This window comes from Bombina bombina, chromosome 8 (assembly GCF_027579735.1).
Source record: "Bombina bombina isolate aBomBom1 chromosome 8, aBomBom1.pri, whole genome shotgun sequence".
In the NCBI taxonomy this organism is placed as follows: domain Eukaryota; kingdom Metazoa; phylum Chordata; class Amphibia; order Anura; family Bombinatoridae; genus Bombina; species Bombina bombina.
This window is the reverse complement of record NC_069506.1, coordinates 160,329,997-160,347,263: the sequence shown is the minus strand read 5'-3', so window position 1 is coordinate 160,347,263 and position 17,267 is coordinate 160,329,997. Positions and strand designations below refer to the sequence as shown.

General features: G+C 38.1%; 1 protein-coding gene across 1 annotated transcript in view; it reads left to right on the top strand.

Annotated features, from left to right (window-relative positions):
* Nucleotides 1-17,267, top strand: part of ODAD1 (outer dynein arm docking complex subunit 1) — a 249,453-nt gene that overhangs the window by 36,320 nt on the left and 195,866 nt on the right. The window contains exons 6-7 of the mRNA XM_053691034.1: nucleotides 9,469-9,582; nucleotides 13,443-13,510. Coding sequence (XP_053547009.1) covers nucleotides 9,469-9,582; nucleotides 13,443-13,510 — 182 coding nt within the window. The remainder of the gene's footprint in view (nucleotides 1-9,468; nucleotides 9,583-13,442; nucleotides 13,511-17,267) is intronic.

Genomic DNA, 17,267 nt, shown 5'->3' with positions numbered 1-17,267 from the left:
GGGAAAAAAATAATTATATATATATATATATATATATATATATATATATATATATATATATATATATATATATATATATACAACTTTAACAGGTAAGTCCAGCACCTTTCTTAATGCTATTTTTTCAGCATTTTTTCAGCAACCTTTTTTCAGATTACAGCAGTGCACGATCACTGAGTGGGGTCTGCCAGCCCACATTTATAGATATGGAAAAAGCAAAATAGCGTCAGCACTTCTTCATATAAAATTTCACTTTATTGAGGTTTCAGACAAAGATAAAAACTGCGACGTTTCGAGTCAACACAGACCCTTAGTCATGCAATGGATTATGGGAAAAATCACCTTCTTTTATAGCACCTGTGTATCAATTAACTTGATTTGCCTACATATAATCAAAATGCCATTTTGGAATTTTTGACCCCTAACAGGTCAGAATGATTAGTGAATAATCTTTGTATCTAAATTACAATTTTTCTTATGATGCAAGGTTTATGTTTGGTGATTTTAACCCAAGACTATGTTACAACATATGTGATACAACCCACATTGTTAAAAACATATCATACAAAGTTACAAAACTATTTTACACTAATACTTATAAAAACAAATGAAGATCATAGTCTTTGTTTAGACCATTCGGACTGAGTGTTTTTAGATGCTGTATCCACCATACCTCTCTTTTCTTTAACAGTAACTCTCTGTTACCCCCCTCTCCTTTGTTTTGGTATGTGGTCAATTATTTGGAATCGTAGCTGGCTAACTGTATGTCCAGCATTGATAAAATGTGATGACACAGGTACTGTCATGTCCTTACATCTGATGGAAGATTTATGGGCACTTATCCTATCCTTGATAGGGTTAATGGTCTCTCCCACATAGCCCCGCCCACATGGACATTTCAGAATATACACTACATAATCAGTATAGCATGTATATAAGCCTTTAATTTCACGTTTCTTGTTATCATTTATTTGTGCTATGTATCTCCCCTTAATCATGGAATTACATTGGGCACAGTTAAGGCAGGGGTATGATCCTTTGTTAGCTGTTGTAAGATAGTTTATGGTATCTTTCTTATTGGTACCTACATCAGATTTTACAACTAGGTCTCTAATATTTTTGACCCTCTTAAAGGAATTAATTGGTGTTTTTTTAAATTCCTCAATGTGTGGATTCGTTTTGTTCAATATATACCAATGTTTTTTAACAATTTTTGTGATATTATTACTAAATTGATTATATGTTGAAGAAAAAATAAGTTGTTTTTTATCAATCTGATTTTTGTTTTTGCTTTTATTAGATGTTACATCATTTGGTTCTCTAGTTTTTAATTTAACTGTTTGTTCATTAGTGGTTATGACAGCTTGTGGGTAACCCCTATCTAAAAATTTCTTTCCCATTTGTTTTAATCTTACTTCTTGTAGATCTTTTTCTTTTACATTACGCATTGTTCTTATGAACTGACTCTTGGGGATGGCGTTAAATACCCTATCTGGGTGGTAGCTGTCAAAATGAAGCAATGTGTTACGATCTGTTGGTTTACAGTATAGATCCGTTACTAAACAGTCATCTTTTTTGTATACCAAAGTATCAAGATAGCTTATTTTGAACTGTGAGTGGCTGATTGTGAATTGCAAACTTGTTGTACAATTGTTTAATTCCTCCACAAAGTTCTCAAGGGACTCCAATGTGTCCCCCCATATGCCAAATATATCATCTATGTAGCGTAGCCATATTTTACAGTGGCTTTGATATTCATTGTTTAAATAAACATATCTGTTTTCAAATTGGCTTACGAATATATTGGCATATGAGGGGGCCACATTGGAGCCCATGGCGGTTCCCTTCCTCTGTATATAATATGTGTCTTGGAACAAAAAATAGTTAAGATGTAATATTATATTCAACATATCTTCTATGAAATCACATTGAGCATTAGTATATATCTTATCTTTTTTGATAAGATCCAATACAGATTGAACTCCTGATTCGTGTGGAATTGAAGTGTATAGACTCACTATATCTAGTGTAAATAATATATCCTTTTCACTTATTCTTACTTCATCTATTCTAGTCAGGAAGTCCCCTGTATCTTTTAGAAATGATTGCTTCTTTTATGAAGAAGTGCTGACGCTATTTTGCTTTTTCCATATCTATAAATGTGGGCTGGCAGACCCCACTCAGTGATCGTGCACTGCTGTAATCTGAAAAAAGGTTGCTGAAAAAATGCTGAAAAAATAGCATTAAGAAAGGTGCTGGACTTACCTGTTAAAGTTGTGTCTATACTTTCCTGCTACAAGTTACGTGCACCTGAGAACTAAATGGAGGTAACAGATGAAGACACGGATGTTTTTTCATATTCGGATTTAGATGCTTCAAGAATTACGGCTTTAGCCAGAGGTCCAAGAGACTTTTTGAAAGGAATATCAAATGCCAGCATTGTCAAAGTGTGGGAAAAGGCAAGGAAAAAGCTCCTGTCATATGAACTACACAGTGTCACCCTTGCGGAATATTTCCGTGTAAGACGAATTCCAAGGGGCTTAAGAATAAAGCTGAGACCGACAGTCATGACCAACAATGATAAATACAAAAAACGATTTGAATGTATACTGAATAAGTGTTCATTCGATATCATTGTTTGGACAGTGGAATGCCTGCAGGAAGAGATTGAGATACAAAAAAGAGTGGTATCTGAAAGTGAAAATAAAGTAAATACTCACTTCTCTGCTGATGATTTGCTAAAGACAAAGAAAGAGATTGACAAGATCCTTGACGACTACCAGAAGGAGTTAAAGGAGATTAAGAGAAATAAGTTCAATCGAGACGACGAGGATTACAAGGCAAATCACGTGTACCGCTGGACCAATGAGGAAGAGGTTCATGACGTCGGATGGAGGCGACCAGGAAGAGGACGCGGAGCATGGCGAGGAAGGAGACACGCCATAGAAAAGACAACGACAGCCACAGATTCATCCTCATCGGAGGATTTTTTATACATGGGCACAGATACCGATACCGGAGGGGAGGACGGAAACATAAGAGCTGGAAACCCCGACCACCGGCAATCGAACAGGTTGAGGAACAAACGGTTCCCGAAGGGTCGCAAGAAATAAATGGGACTTCCGATATATTACAACAAACTGCCGGGAGTGGTAACGTATATAGCATAACATCAAATGATACGATATGTAATGGCACTAACCAGTGCGAGATGCCAGTCCCGGCAGAGACATTAGTCATTAATATTTCAAAATATGAACTCACTAAAGATGAACTAAGTGTCCTTAATAAAGGGCTATCCTTTTGTCCAACTGTACATGCTAATCAATTTACCATAGAGAAAGATCTATATCGTTTTTTTAGAAATTTAAGGTTGAAAGCATACTTTGGTAATATTGTAGACACTGATAAAGTATTTAGCAACACAGTAAATGAGAGGGAGACATTTGACACTAGACCATTAGTACTGACAAATAAATCTAAGTATGTACCCAGTACTTCCAACTCTGGAGTTGAAACATACATTAAGCTAGTTCAAGAGGATATCCATAAATTATATATAACACCTAAATATGGAATGAGTTCCAATGTCACTACAGCAGAACGTAAGGCCCTAAAAAACCTATCCAACAACAATCTAATTGAGATTAAAATTGAAATGCAGACAAGGGCGGTGCGGTAGTGGTCCTTGATAAGGAATATTACATACAGGAAATTTTGTCCCAACTATCAGATGGTGGAATATATCTTATATTAGACCATGACCCTTTACCAGACATCAAAAAAGAAATAACGGCAGTAATAGACAAGGCTTTGGAAAATAAAGTTATTACTAAGAATTTAGCCACATTTCTCATAAAAATAGACCCCATTACGCCAGTATTTTATACTACCCCGAAAATTCACAAAAATCTTAAGGAACCACCGGGTAGACCCATAGTGGCAAGCACGGAATCAGTTTTTGCAAACATAGCAATTTTTCTAGATAAAATTTTGAACCCAATAGCGGCAGGCCAGCAATCATTTCTAAAAGATACAGGGGACTTCCTGACTAGAATAGATGAAGTAAGAATAAGTGAAAAGGATATATTATTTACACTAGATATAGTGAGTCTATACACTTCAATTCCACACGAATCAGGAGTTCAATCTGTATTGGATCTTATCAAAAAAGATAAGATATATACTAATGCTCAATGTGATTTCATAGAAGATATGTTGAATATAATATTACATCTTAACTATTTTTTGTTCCAAGACACATATTATATACAGAGGAAGGGAACCGCCATGGGCTCCAATGTGGCCCCCTCATATGCCAATATATTCGTAAGCCAATTTGAAAACAGATATGTTTATTTAAACAATGAATATCAAAGCCACTGTAAAATATGGCTACGCTACATAGATGATATATTTGGCATATGGGGGGACACATTGGAGTCCCTTGAGAACTTTGTGGAGGAATTAAACAATTGTACAACAAGTTTGCAATTCACAATCAGCCACTCACAGTTCAAAATAAGCTATCTTGATACTTTGGTATACAAAAAAGATGACTGTTTAGTAACGGATCTATACTGTAAACCAACAGATCGTAACACATTGCTTCATTTTGACAGCTACCACCCAGATAGGGTATTTAACGCCATCCCCAAGAGTCAGTTCATAAGAACAATGCGTAATGTAAAAGAAAAAGATCTACAAGAAGTAAGATTAAAACAAATGGGAAAGAAATTTTTAGATAGGGGTTACCCACAAGCTGTCATAACCACTAATGAACAAACAGTTAAATTAAAAACTAGAGAACCAAATGATGTAACATCTAATAAAAGCAAAAACAAAAATCAGATTGATAAAAAACAACTTATTTTTTCTTCAACATATAATCAATTTAGTAATAATATCATAAAAATTGTTAAAAAACATTGGTATATATTGAACAAAACGAATCCACACATTGAGGAATTTAAAAAAACACCAATTAATTCCTTTAAGAGGGTCAAAAATATTAGAGACTTAGTTGTAAAATCTGATGTAGGTACCAATAAGAAAGATACCATAAACTATCTTACAACAGCTAACAAAGGATCATACCCCTGCCTTAACTGTGCCCAATGTAATTCCATGATTAAGGGGAAATACATAGCACAAATAAATGATAACAAGAAACGTGAAATTAAAGGCTTATATACATGCTATACTGATTATGTAGTGTATATTCTGAAATGTCCATGTGGGCGGGGCTATGTGGGAGAGACCATTAACCCTATCAAGGATAGGATAAGTGCCCATAAATCTTCCATCAGATGTAAGGACATGACAGTACCTGTGTCATCACATTTTATCAATGCTGGACATACAGTTAGCCAGCTACGATTCCAAATAATTGACCACATACCAAAACAAAGGAGAGGGGGTAACAGAGAGTTACTGTTAAAGAAAAGAGAGGTATGGTGGATACAGCATCTAAAAACACTCAGTCCGAATGGTCTAAACAAAGACTATGATCTTCATTTGTTTTTATAAGTATTAGTGTAAAATAGTTTTGTAACTTTGTATGATATGTTTTTAACAATGTGGGTTGTATCACATATGTTGTAACATAGTCTTGGGTTAAAATCACCAAACATAAACCTTGCATCATAAGAAAAATTGTAATTTAGATACAAAGATTATTCACTAATCATTCTGACCTGTTAGGGGTCAAAAATTCCAAAATGGCATTTTGATTATATGTAGGCAAATCAAGTTAATTGATACACAGGTGCTATAAAAGAAGGTGATTTTTCCCATAATCCATTGCATGACTAAGGGTCTGTGTTGACTCGAAACGTCGCAGTTTTTATCTTTGTCTGAAACCTCAATAAAGTGAAATTTTATATGAAGAAGTGCTGACGCTATTTTGCTTTTTCCATATATATATATATATATATATATATATATATATATATATATATATATATATATATATATATATATATATATATATATATATCACTGGGGGATTGCACTCCAAGCAAACGAATAATCCAGTGCCCTGGGTGCAGCAAAAAAAATAAACAGGCATATGGAAAAAGCGCACTCCATGGGATCCTTAAACATATATATATACTATGGGTATATGGATATTTCAAGTCCTTTAAAACTTAAAGGGACATAAAACCAAAAAAAATGTCTTTCTTGATTCTGATAGAGAATACAATTTTAAACATCTTTCCAATTTACGTCTATTATTTAATTTGCATCCTTCTCTTGTTTTCCTTTGCTAAAAGGTTTATCTATGAAAGCTCAGGAGCATCAAAGAACCTAGGTTCTAGCTGCTGATTGGTAGCTGCATATACAGGGAGTGCAGAATTATTAGGCAAGTTGTATTTTTGAGGATTAATTTTATTATTGAACAACAACCATGTTCTCAATGAACCCAAAAAACTCATTAATATCAAAGCTGAATATTTTTGGAAGTAGTTTTTAGTTTGTTTTAGTTTTAGCTATTTTAGGGGGATATCTGTGTGTGCAGGTAACTATTACTGTGCATAATTATTAGGCAACTTAACAAAAAACAAATATATACCCATTTCAATTATTTATTTTTACCAGTGAAACCAATATAACATCTCAACATTCACAAATATACATTTCTGACATTCAAAAACAAAACAAAAACAAATCAGTGACCAATATAGCCACCTTTCTTTGCAAGGACACTCAAAAGCCTGCCATCCATGGATTCTGTCAGTGTTTTGATCTGTTCACCATCAACATTGCGTGCAGCAGCAACCACAGCCTCCCAGACACTGTTCAGAGAGGTGTACTGCTTTCCCTCCTTGTAAATCTCACATTTGATGATGGACCACAGGTTCTCAATGGGGTTCAGATCAGGTGAACAAGGAGGCCATGTCATTAGATTTTCTTCTTTTATACCTTTTCTTGCCAGCCACGCTGTGGAGTACTTGGACGCGTGTGATGGAGCATTGTCCTGCATGAAAATCATGTTTTTCTTGAAGGATGCAGACTTCTTCCTGTACCACTGCTTGAAGAAGGTGTATTCCAGAAACTGGCAGTAGGACTGGGAGTTGAGCTTGACTCCATCCTCAACCTGAAAAGGCCCCACAAACTCATCTTTGATGATACCAGCCCAAACCAGTACTCCACCTCCACCTTGCTGGCGTCTGAGTCGGACTGGAGCTCTCTGCCCTTTACCAATCCAGCCACGGGCCCATCCATCTGGCCCATCAAGACTCACTCTCTTTTCATCAGTCCATAAAACCTTAGAAAAATCAGTCATGAGATATTTCTTGGCCCAGTCTTGACGTTTCAGCTTGTGTGTCTTGTTCAGTGGTGGTCGTCTTTCAGCCTTTCTTACCTTGGCCATGTCTCTGAGTATTGCACACCTTGTGCTTTTGGGCACTCCAGTGATGTTGCAGCTCTGAAACATGGCCAAACTGGTGGCAAGTGGCATCTTGGCAGCTGCACGCTTGACTTTTCTCAGTTCATGGGCAGTTATTTTGCGCCTTGGTTTTTCCACACGCTTCTTGCGACCCTGTTGACTATTTTGAATGAAACCCTTGATTGTTCGATGATCACGCTTCAGAAGCTTTGCAATTTTAAGAGTGCTGCATCCCTCTGCAAGATATCTCACTATTTTTGACTTTTCTGAGCCTGTCAAGTCCTTCTTTTGACCCATTTTGCCAAAAGAAAGGAAGTTGCCTAATAATTATGCACACCTGATATAGGGTGTTGATGTCATTAGACCACACCCCTTCTCATTACAGAGATGCACATCACCTAATATGCTTAATTGGTAGTAGGCTTTCGAGCCTATACAGCTTGGAGTAAGACAACATGCATAAAGAGGATGATGTGGTCAAAATACTCATTTGCCTAATAATTCTGCACTCCCTGTATATATACCGATTGTCATTGGCTCACCCATGTGTTCAGTCAGAAACCAGTAGTGCATTACTGCTTATTCAACAAAGCATACCAAGAGAACAAAGAAAAATTGATAATAGGAGTAAATTAGAAAGTTGCTTAAAATTGCCTGCTCTATCTGAATCATGAAAGAAAACGTGTGGGTTTCATGTCCCTTTAGTGTAGAAAAGGGAACTGCTAAGTGTTTCTGTAAATGATAAGTTTTACATTTGAAGGCCTTATTAGTAATATTATATTAAATAGGATATATACCTTAATATAAAAATGATGATTGTAGGGTGTATTATAAAACATTTCAGAGAAAACTTTACAGGTTATTGTCAATTGATCTATTTTGATAGTGTGTGGTAAAGCTAATTGGCGACATGAAAGACCATTATATAGTGGAAAAATGACACGCTTTAATTTGTCTGAATTTTATCACTAACGACCCTGCAATTCTAGGTGTCCAATAGTTAAAATCATAGTTAAAGTACAGCTCAGGAGCCTCAGAGAAATGCTGGTCTTGAATAAAAACTCTTGTTGTGCCAATCAGCAGTGGTAGTTGCACAGCTGGCACCGGCAGTTTTCTGTAGCTCCCAAGTTATACTTTAACTATGTATATAACTTCTCTGCAGTGGCTAAAACCATAAAGATGCAGTGTCTCTAGTAATAGAATTACATGCTCTTACAAATTAGATCATGTCATTTTTACACTATGATGGCCCTTTCACCCGTAGTGTTCCTAAACAATAGAGATATGTGTGTATGTCTTTTAAAGGGATTCAAATAGGGGCATTATGGGTATAAATGGCATTTGTGTTTGTTGTGTTATTGATTTTGCTCATTTGTTTTTATGCAAAAGTGCTTATTATTAATTGTTTAACTTAAATATTTGAGCAGGTAGCTGTGTTGTGATGTTTCTTCCCAATGTCATCCAATATGTCAGGGGTTAAAGTTAGTGTGTATTGCCCATGCACAAAACCAATCTGCCATTCTAAAACTTTTGCAAATGTGTTGTACTGGGTTTCATAAGTGAAAGTGACCCTGCAAATGGGTCTTTAATTATCGAGAGTTTGGATTGTGATCAGCCAGACAGGACTGGCACACGTTAAAGGGATAGTAAACACTAATTTTCATATAACTGCATGTAACAGACACTACTATAAAGAAGAATATGCACAGATATTGATCTAAAAATTGATAAAAACTTACTTAGAAGCTTCCAGTTTAGCAATGTTGACTAGGTTAGTCTGGGACACCCACTGAAAGGGGCTGGATAAACAAAAAGAGCAGACACTCCTCACCTCCCTCTTCGCTGCATTGCTTTGAGCTATTGCATTGTCTTTTTATAGTGTATTTGCCAGCTATTTAATTCTACTGGATATATTGCTCCTTTAACATGCTGATAATTACCAAACGATAGATAGTGATATAACTCTATGTCAGCTAGTTTCTTTTGTATTCTTAGGAACGTGCAGTATCACATTTGATGACCTGATTGTCACATGTTTATTATCTTGCCTGTACTGACCATTTATCTTTGTTCCTTAGGCACTGACCAGATTTAATTCTCAGCTTGCAAAAAATGCCAAAATGCGAGAAGAAATCGACATTCTGAGAATAGAGCGATACCGATTTGAGCAGCTCTATAAAAAATTAGAAAAGGTGAGGGCAAGAGCAGATTGTTATAAAAAGGTTTAAGAAAACTGAATGTGACTGTATACTGAGTTTATCGGGATCATTTTTATTTCCAAATGCTCATTCCTAATAGTTTTTTAAACTCTTTCTATATTTAAATGGGTTCTACTAACTTGTGCTGATGTTAAAGTGATCTGTTAAATATTTTTATAGATATAAGCAAACATAATAAATTATTGTGTTAAATGACGAGAATGACAAGTTAATTTTAAATTAATATTTAGCACCTAGAATAAAGTTCCTTAATGGGTTGTTTTCTAAATTGAGTTAGTGGTGTGACCAAGAAATAATGACTGAAATGAAATGTGGTAAAGGAACTATCGGCTAGATTACGAGTTGTGTGTTAGGCTTAAAAAGCAGCGTTGGCCGGTCCCAACGCTGCTTTTTAACGCCCTCTGGTATTACGAGTCTTGCAGGTACAGGTGTACCGCTCACTTTTTTGGCCAGACTTGGAAATTACGCAAATCCACTTACGTAAATTGTGTATCCTCTTTTTTCAATGGGACTTGCACAGCGCCGGTATTACGAGTCTGCCAAAAAGTGAGCGGTAGACCCTCTCCTGTCAAGACTGGTACCGCATTTTAAAGTCTGTAGTTAAGAGTTTTACACTACAACGCCGTAGCATAAAACTCTTAACTAAAGTGCTAAAAAGTACACTAGCACCCATAAACTACCTATTAACCCCTAAACTGAGGCCCTCCCACATTGCAAACACTAAAATAAAATTTTGAACCCCTAATCTGCCGAACCGGACATCGCCGCCACTATAATAAATATATTAACCCCTAAACCGCCGTACTCCCGCCTCGCAAACATTAGTTAAATATTATTAACCCCTAATCTGCCGTCCCTAACATCGCCAACACCTACCTACATTTATTAACCCCTAATCTGCCACCAACAACGTCGCCGCCACTATACTAAAGTTATTAACCCCTAAATCTAAGTCTACCTCTAACCCTAACCCCCCCTAACTTAAATATAATTTAAATAAATCTAAATAAAATTACTATAATTAACTAAATTGTTCCTATTTAAAACTAAATACTTACCTGTAAAATAAACCCTAAACTAGCTACAATATAACTAATAGTTACATTGTACCTAGCTTAGGGTTTATTTTTATTTTACAGGCAAGTTTGTATTTATTTTAACTAGGTAGAATAGTTACTAAATAGTTATTAACTATTTAATAAACTACCTAGCTAAAATAAAGACAAATTTACCTGTAAAATAAAACCTAACACCTAACACACTATAATTAAATGAATTCCCTAAACTAAATACAATTAAATACAATTAAATAAAATTAGCTAAAGTGCAAAAAAAACAAACACTAAATTACAGAAAATATTAAACAAATTACAAGATTTTTAAACTAATTACACCTAATCTAATCCCCCTAACAAAATAAAAAAGCCCCCCCCAAAATAAAAAAGCCCTACCCTACACTAAATTACAAATAGCCCTTAAAGGGCCTTTTGCGGGGCATTGCCCCAAAGTAATCAGCTTTTTTACCTGTAAAAAAAATTACAAATCCCGCCCAACATTAAAACCTACCACCCACACAACCAACCCTACTCTAAAACCCACCTAATACCCCCTTTAAAAACCTAACACTAACCCCCTTGAAGATCACCTTACCGGGAGAAGTCTTCATCCAACCGGGCCGAAGTCCTCAACGAATCCGGCAGAAGTGGTCCTCCAGACGGGCAGAAGTGGTCCTCCAGACGGGCAGAAGTCTTCATCCAGACGGCATCTTCTATCTTCATCCATCCGGTGCGGGTCCATCTTAAAGACATCCGACGCGGAGCATCCTCTTCTTTCCACGGCGACTGAAGAATGAAGGTTCCTTTAAGTGACGTCATCCAAGATGGCGTCCCTTCAATTCCGATTGGCTGATAGAATTCTATCAGCCAATCAGAATTAAGGTAGGAAAAATCCTATTGGCTGATGCAATCAGCCAATAGGATTGAACTTCAATCCTATTGGCTGATCCAATCAGCCAATAGGATTGAGCTGGCATTCTATTGGCTGTTCCAATCAGCCAATAGAATGCCAGCTCAATCCTATTGGCTGATTGCATCAGCCAATAGGATTTTTTCTACCTTAATTCCGATTGGCTGATAGAATTCTATCAGCCAATCGGAATCTAAGGGACGCCATCTTGGATGACGTCACTTAAAGGAACCTTCATTCTTCAGTCGCCGTGGAAAGAAGAGGATGCTCTGCGTCGGATGTCTTGAAGATGGACCCGCTCTGCACCGGATGGATGAAGATAGAAGATGCCGTCTGGATGAAGACTTCTGGAGGACCACTTCTGCCGGATTCGTTGAGGACTTCGGCCCGGTTGGATGAAGACTTCTCCCGGTAAGGTGATCTTCAAGGGGGTAGTGTTTTTTTTAAGGGGGTATTGGGTGGGTTTTAGAGTAGGGTTGGTTGTGTGGGTGGTGGGTTTTAATGTTGGGGGGGATTTGTAATTTTTTTTACAGATAAAAGAGCCCGCAAAAGGCCCTTTAAAGGGCTATTTGTAATTTAGTGTAGGTTAGGGCTTTTTTATTTTGGGGGGGCTTTTTCATTTTGTTAGGGGGATTAGATTAGGTGTAATTAGTTTAAAAATCTTGTTTATAATTTTATTTAGTGTTTTTTTTTGTACTTTAGCTAATTTTATTTAATTGTATTTAATTTAGGGAATTAATTTAATTTTAGTGTAGTGTTAGGTGTTATTGTAACTTAGGTTAGGTTTTATTTTACAGGTACTTTTGTATTTATTTTAGCTAGGTAGATTATTAAATAGTTAATAACTATTTAGTAACTATTCTACCTAGTTAAAATAAATACAAACTTGCCTGTAAAATAAAAATAAACCTTAAACTAGATACAATGTAATAATTAGTTATATTGTAGCTAGCTTAGGGTTTATTTTATAGGTATTTAGTTTTAAATAGGAATAATTTAGTTAATTATAGTAATTTTATTTAGATTTATTTAAATTATATTTAAGTTAGGGGGTGTTAGGGTTAGGGTTAGACTTAGGTTTAGGGGTTAATAAATTTAGAATAGTGGCAGCGACGTTGGGGGCGGCAGATTAGGGGTTAATAAATGTAGGTAGGTGGCGGCGATGTTAGGGATGGCAGATTAGGGGTTAATAATCTTTAACTAATGTTTGCGATGCGGGAGTGGGGCGTTTTAGGGGTTAATATGTTTATTATAGTGGGGGCGGCAGATTAGGGATTAAGAAGTGTAGGTAGGTTGCGGCGACATTGGGGAAGGCAGATTAGGGGTTAATAAATATTATGTAGGTGGCGGCGGTGTCCGGAGCGGCAGATTAGGGGTTAATAATATAATGTAGGTTGCGGCGATGTCGGGGGCGGCAGATTAGGGGTTAATAAGTGTAAGATTAGGGGTGTTTAGACTCAGGGTTCATGTTAGGGTGTTAGGTGTAGACATAAATTTTATTTCCCCATAGAAATCAATGGGGCTGCGTTAAGGAACTTTACGCTGCTTTTTTGCAGGTGTTAGACTTTTTTTCAGCCGGCTCTCCCCATTGATTACTATGGGGAAATCGTGCACGAGCACGTTACACCAGCTCACTGCTAACGTAAGCAGCGCTGGTATTGGAGTGCGGTAATGAGCTAAATTTTGCTCAACGCTCACTTCTTGTCTGGTTTGTAAAAACCTGTAATACCAGCGCTGTCTGTAAGTGAGCAGTGAGCATAAACTGCTCGTTAGCACCGCATAGCCTCAAACGCAAAACTCGTAATCTAGGTGTTTATTTTGTGTGTGTTAACAAAAACAATACACTGTTTGCTATTGCACTCTTTCAGGAATTGCTCCAGACTCGAAAGGAGATTGGCTCTGTGATTGATGAGTCGTCTGCAGCATATGATGCAAGGTACCCTCATTACATTATATCTCCTTGGTTTTACAATCTTTAAGTTAAAATATAAATTGTCTGTTGATTTTTATAAAGTAGATATATTGTGCAGTATTTCCTTATCAAAATGTCTTGGGCACATTTGGACCCCTATCACTTACATCAGTGATGGCCAACATCCTAGCAAACAAATATTTGTTTATTTGTATATATATATATATATATATATATATATATATATATATATTAGCACATTTTATTTATTTACTTTTTTGCGCTCGCCAACCTAGAAACATTTCTGCAGATGCCCGTGATCACATATATCAATGATATTAGGGTTTACATTTTTACTACAACTTTCCAGTTTGCGTCTTATATCAATGTTGCTTCATTCTCTTGGTTTCATTTACTGAAGGAGCAGCAATGTGCTACTGGGAGCTAGCTGAATACATTAGTTAGCCAATAGCAAAATGTATTTATGTACAGCCACCAATCAGCAGCTAGCTCTCCCAGCTCCTGAGCCTGCCTGTGTAAACAACAATAAAGTGGGCAGTTGTTTAAAATTGTATGCTCTATCTGAATCATTAAATATTTTCCTTCCGTAAGGCAGGGAGAGTCCACGACTTCATTCCTTACTGTTGGGAAATACAACACCTAGCCACCAGGAGGAGGCAAAGACACCCGAGCCAAAGGCTTAAATATACCTCCCACTTCCCCTATCCCCCAGTCATTCTTTGCCTTTCATCACTATAGGAGGTGGCAGAGAAGTGTCAGAAGATTTGGATAGTCCTGTAATGGGTATGTTCCCTTCAAGAAAGGACTGGAGTTTTAAGTAATCATGTCAACCTCTCAGTGAGAGTATTGATGAAAGCTAAGAGTCTGGATATGCAGGGAAAGTTCTTCTGCGAACCCATCCAGACTGTGGCCTAACAGTTCCTGAGCAATCAGTGTTGAAGGGTTTCACTGCTTGCTGTTACACACTCAAGTCCATGTCAGAGCGTCGCTGCAAGACTGTCACACTTAAGAGGCTGTGCCTGTTCCACAGCATGGAACCTGGAAGATAAGTTTGTTTTATATATACACTTTTGCTATACAAGGGTCACAGTGTGGCTCCTTTATGCCATATATAGAGTTAATATCTCCTTCATGGAGATTATTTGAACAGCTAGGGGCTATTTATAACTGCTTTAATGTGAGAGGTTTTGGGCTTATAGACTGTATGCTTTTGGCTTGGAACAAACAGGTTTCACTTTCGTTTTTGAGTGTTGCGTAGCTCATAATAGCTTAGCGCCTTTTTCATAGCAGGGGAAGTCCTGTCCTACGCACCACGTGACCGGGTGCGGTCTTTTCATTTTCCTACGATCCTGCTGCAGACATCACTCCTAAGGAGTGTGTTTTCACTGTTAGCTGTCTGGGTCTAGGAGGTGGTGAGTGTCACAGCCATTGGGATTATAAAGGTGCCGTTTTTTGAATAAAAGCGTTTTTTTTTTTTTGTCTGTCCTTCTGTGGGTATTTTCTTAGCTATGGAGGACTCTGAAACTACATTAGAAGGTTCCGCTCCTTCTGTACTGAATAATAATTCCTGTTTATATTGTGAGGAGGCCATGGTTTGCCCACCTGCTCAATTTTGTTCCATTTGCCTAAGCACTGTTCGAAAGTCTAAGAAGGGAGACAAGCCTGCTAACACTCATAGCACTATTAGCCCCTCTGAGCCATCTACCTCTCAGGAATCTGTGTCCCGAGAGATTACTACCCTTTTTACACAACCCGCTCCACATGCAGTTCCCCGCGGCTCAACTAATCCTCCATTTGGAGGGGGCTTTTTTCCTGCGGACTTTACCGCGCAGTTACAATTTGCGGTGTCTCCTGCCCTGAGTGCCTTACCTCCCTCTAGCAAACGTAAGAGAAAGGTTAAACATAGTTCTCCTGACCTATAGTCATCTAAATATTTGTCAGATTTAGCTACTATGTCTCAGCTATCCAAGGAAGAGTTAACCTCTGTAGCTTCAGACGGTGAACTTTCTGAGTCGGAAACGTCAGTTTCTAAACCTCCTTCAGTGGAGGAACCTTCCTTTAGATTTAAAATTGAGCATCTACGTTTTTTATTAAAGGAGGTTCTGTCTACGCTAGAGGTTCCAGAGGCTAAATTCCCTGAGGAACCTAAGATCCCTAAATTAGCCTACCTAAATTAGGGTTTATGAAGACAGGAAGGTCCCTCTGACTTTTCCTGTGCCAGTTAAAATGGCGAACATTATTAGTAACGTAAGGGAAAGAATAGGAACTTCTTTTTCCCCCTCGTCTACTTTTACAAAATGATTCCCGGTCCCTGACTCTCAATTGGATTTGTGGGGCTCCATCCTTAAGGTGGATGGCGCTATTTCTATGCTGGGTAAGTGTACTACTATCCCCCTGGAGAATAGTTCTTCTTTTAGAAAGCCTATGGATAAGAAAAGAAAAACTTTTCTGAGGAAGATGTTTCAACATACAGGGTTTTTATTTCAACCGGCGGCAGCTGTAACCACGGTTGCTGGGCCAGCTGCCTACTGGTGCAACTCTCTGTCTGAGCTCATTGAGGTGGAAACTCCCCTTTGAGGATATTCAGGAGAGAATTAAAGCTCTGAGAATTGCTAACTCCTTCATCTGTGACGCGAATACGCCGGGCTCTCTAGTTGAAGTCTTGGTCTGCAAATATGGCTCCTTTCTTTTCCTTTCAAGGGGAAGATTTTATTCGGTCCAGGGCTGGACTCCATTACTTCTACGGTTACCGGAGGGAAGGGTGCCTTCCTACCACAGGATAAGAAGAATAGGCCTAAGGGACGGCAATCGTCTAATTTTCGTTCCTTTCGTTATGACAAATCACAACAACAGCAATTCTCATCCAAGTCCGAGCAGCCCAAGAGTACTTGGAAGCCGTCCCAGTTTATCAGATTCCAATCAGACAATATAACCTTGGTTGCCTACATCAACCATCAGGGGGGGACCGAAAAGTCCCTTGAAATATCTCAGATACTAGAGTGGTCGGAGACTCACAGATGTACGCTGTCAGTGATCCACATTCTGGGTGTGGACAACTGGGAAGCGGACTTCCTCAGCAGGCAATCCTTTCACCCAGGGGAATGGTCTCTCTACCCCGAGGTGTTTACAGAGATATGCAGCGAGTGGGGGATGCCGGAGATAGATCTCTTGGCATCCCGCCTCAATACCAAGCTACCCAGGCGGAACTGATAGTACCATGGAGGTTCAGACTCATATATCTTTTTCCTCCATTACCGCTTCTCCCTCGTGTGGTGGCTCGTATCAAGCAGGAGCGAGCATCAGTGATTCTGATTGCTCCATTGTGGCCACAAAGGAGGTGGTTTGCGGATATGGTGGGGATGTCCTCATCTTCTCAGTTGAGGTTATCTTGTTGCAGAGATCTGCAGGCAAAGGGTCCCTTTGTACATCAAAATCTAGATTCTCTGAGGCTGACTGCGTGGAGATTGAACGCTTAGTCTTAGCCAAGAGAGGGTTTTCTGTGAGTGTTATCGACACTCTGATTCAAGCTTGTAAGCCAGTAACTCATCGTATCTACCATAAAGTGTGGAGGACTTACTTGTACTGGTGTGAAGAGCGTGGCTTTTCCTGGCATAAGGTTAAGGATGCCAGAATTTTTTCTTTTCTCCAGGATGGACTGGAGAAGGGTCATCTGCTAGTTCCCTGAAGGGACAGATATCGGCCCTGTCAGTGTTACTGCATAAAAGATTGGCTGAGCTTACGGATGTGCAGTCCTTTGATA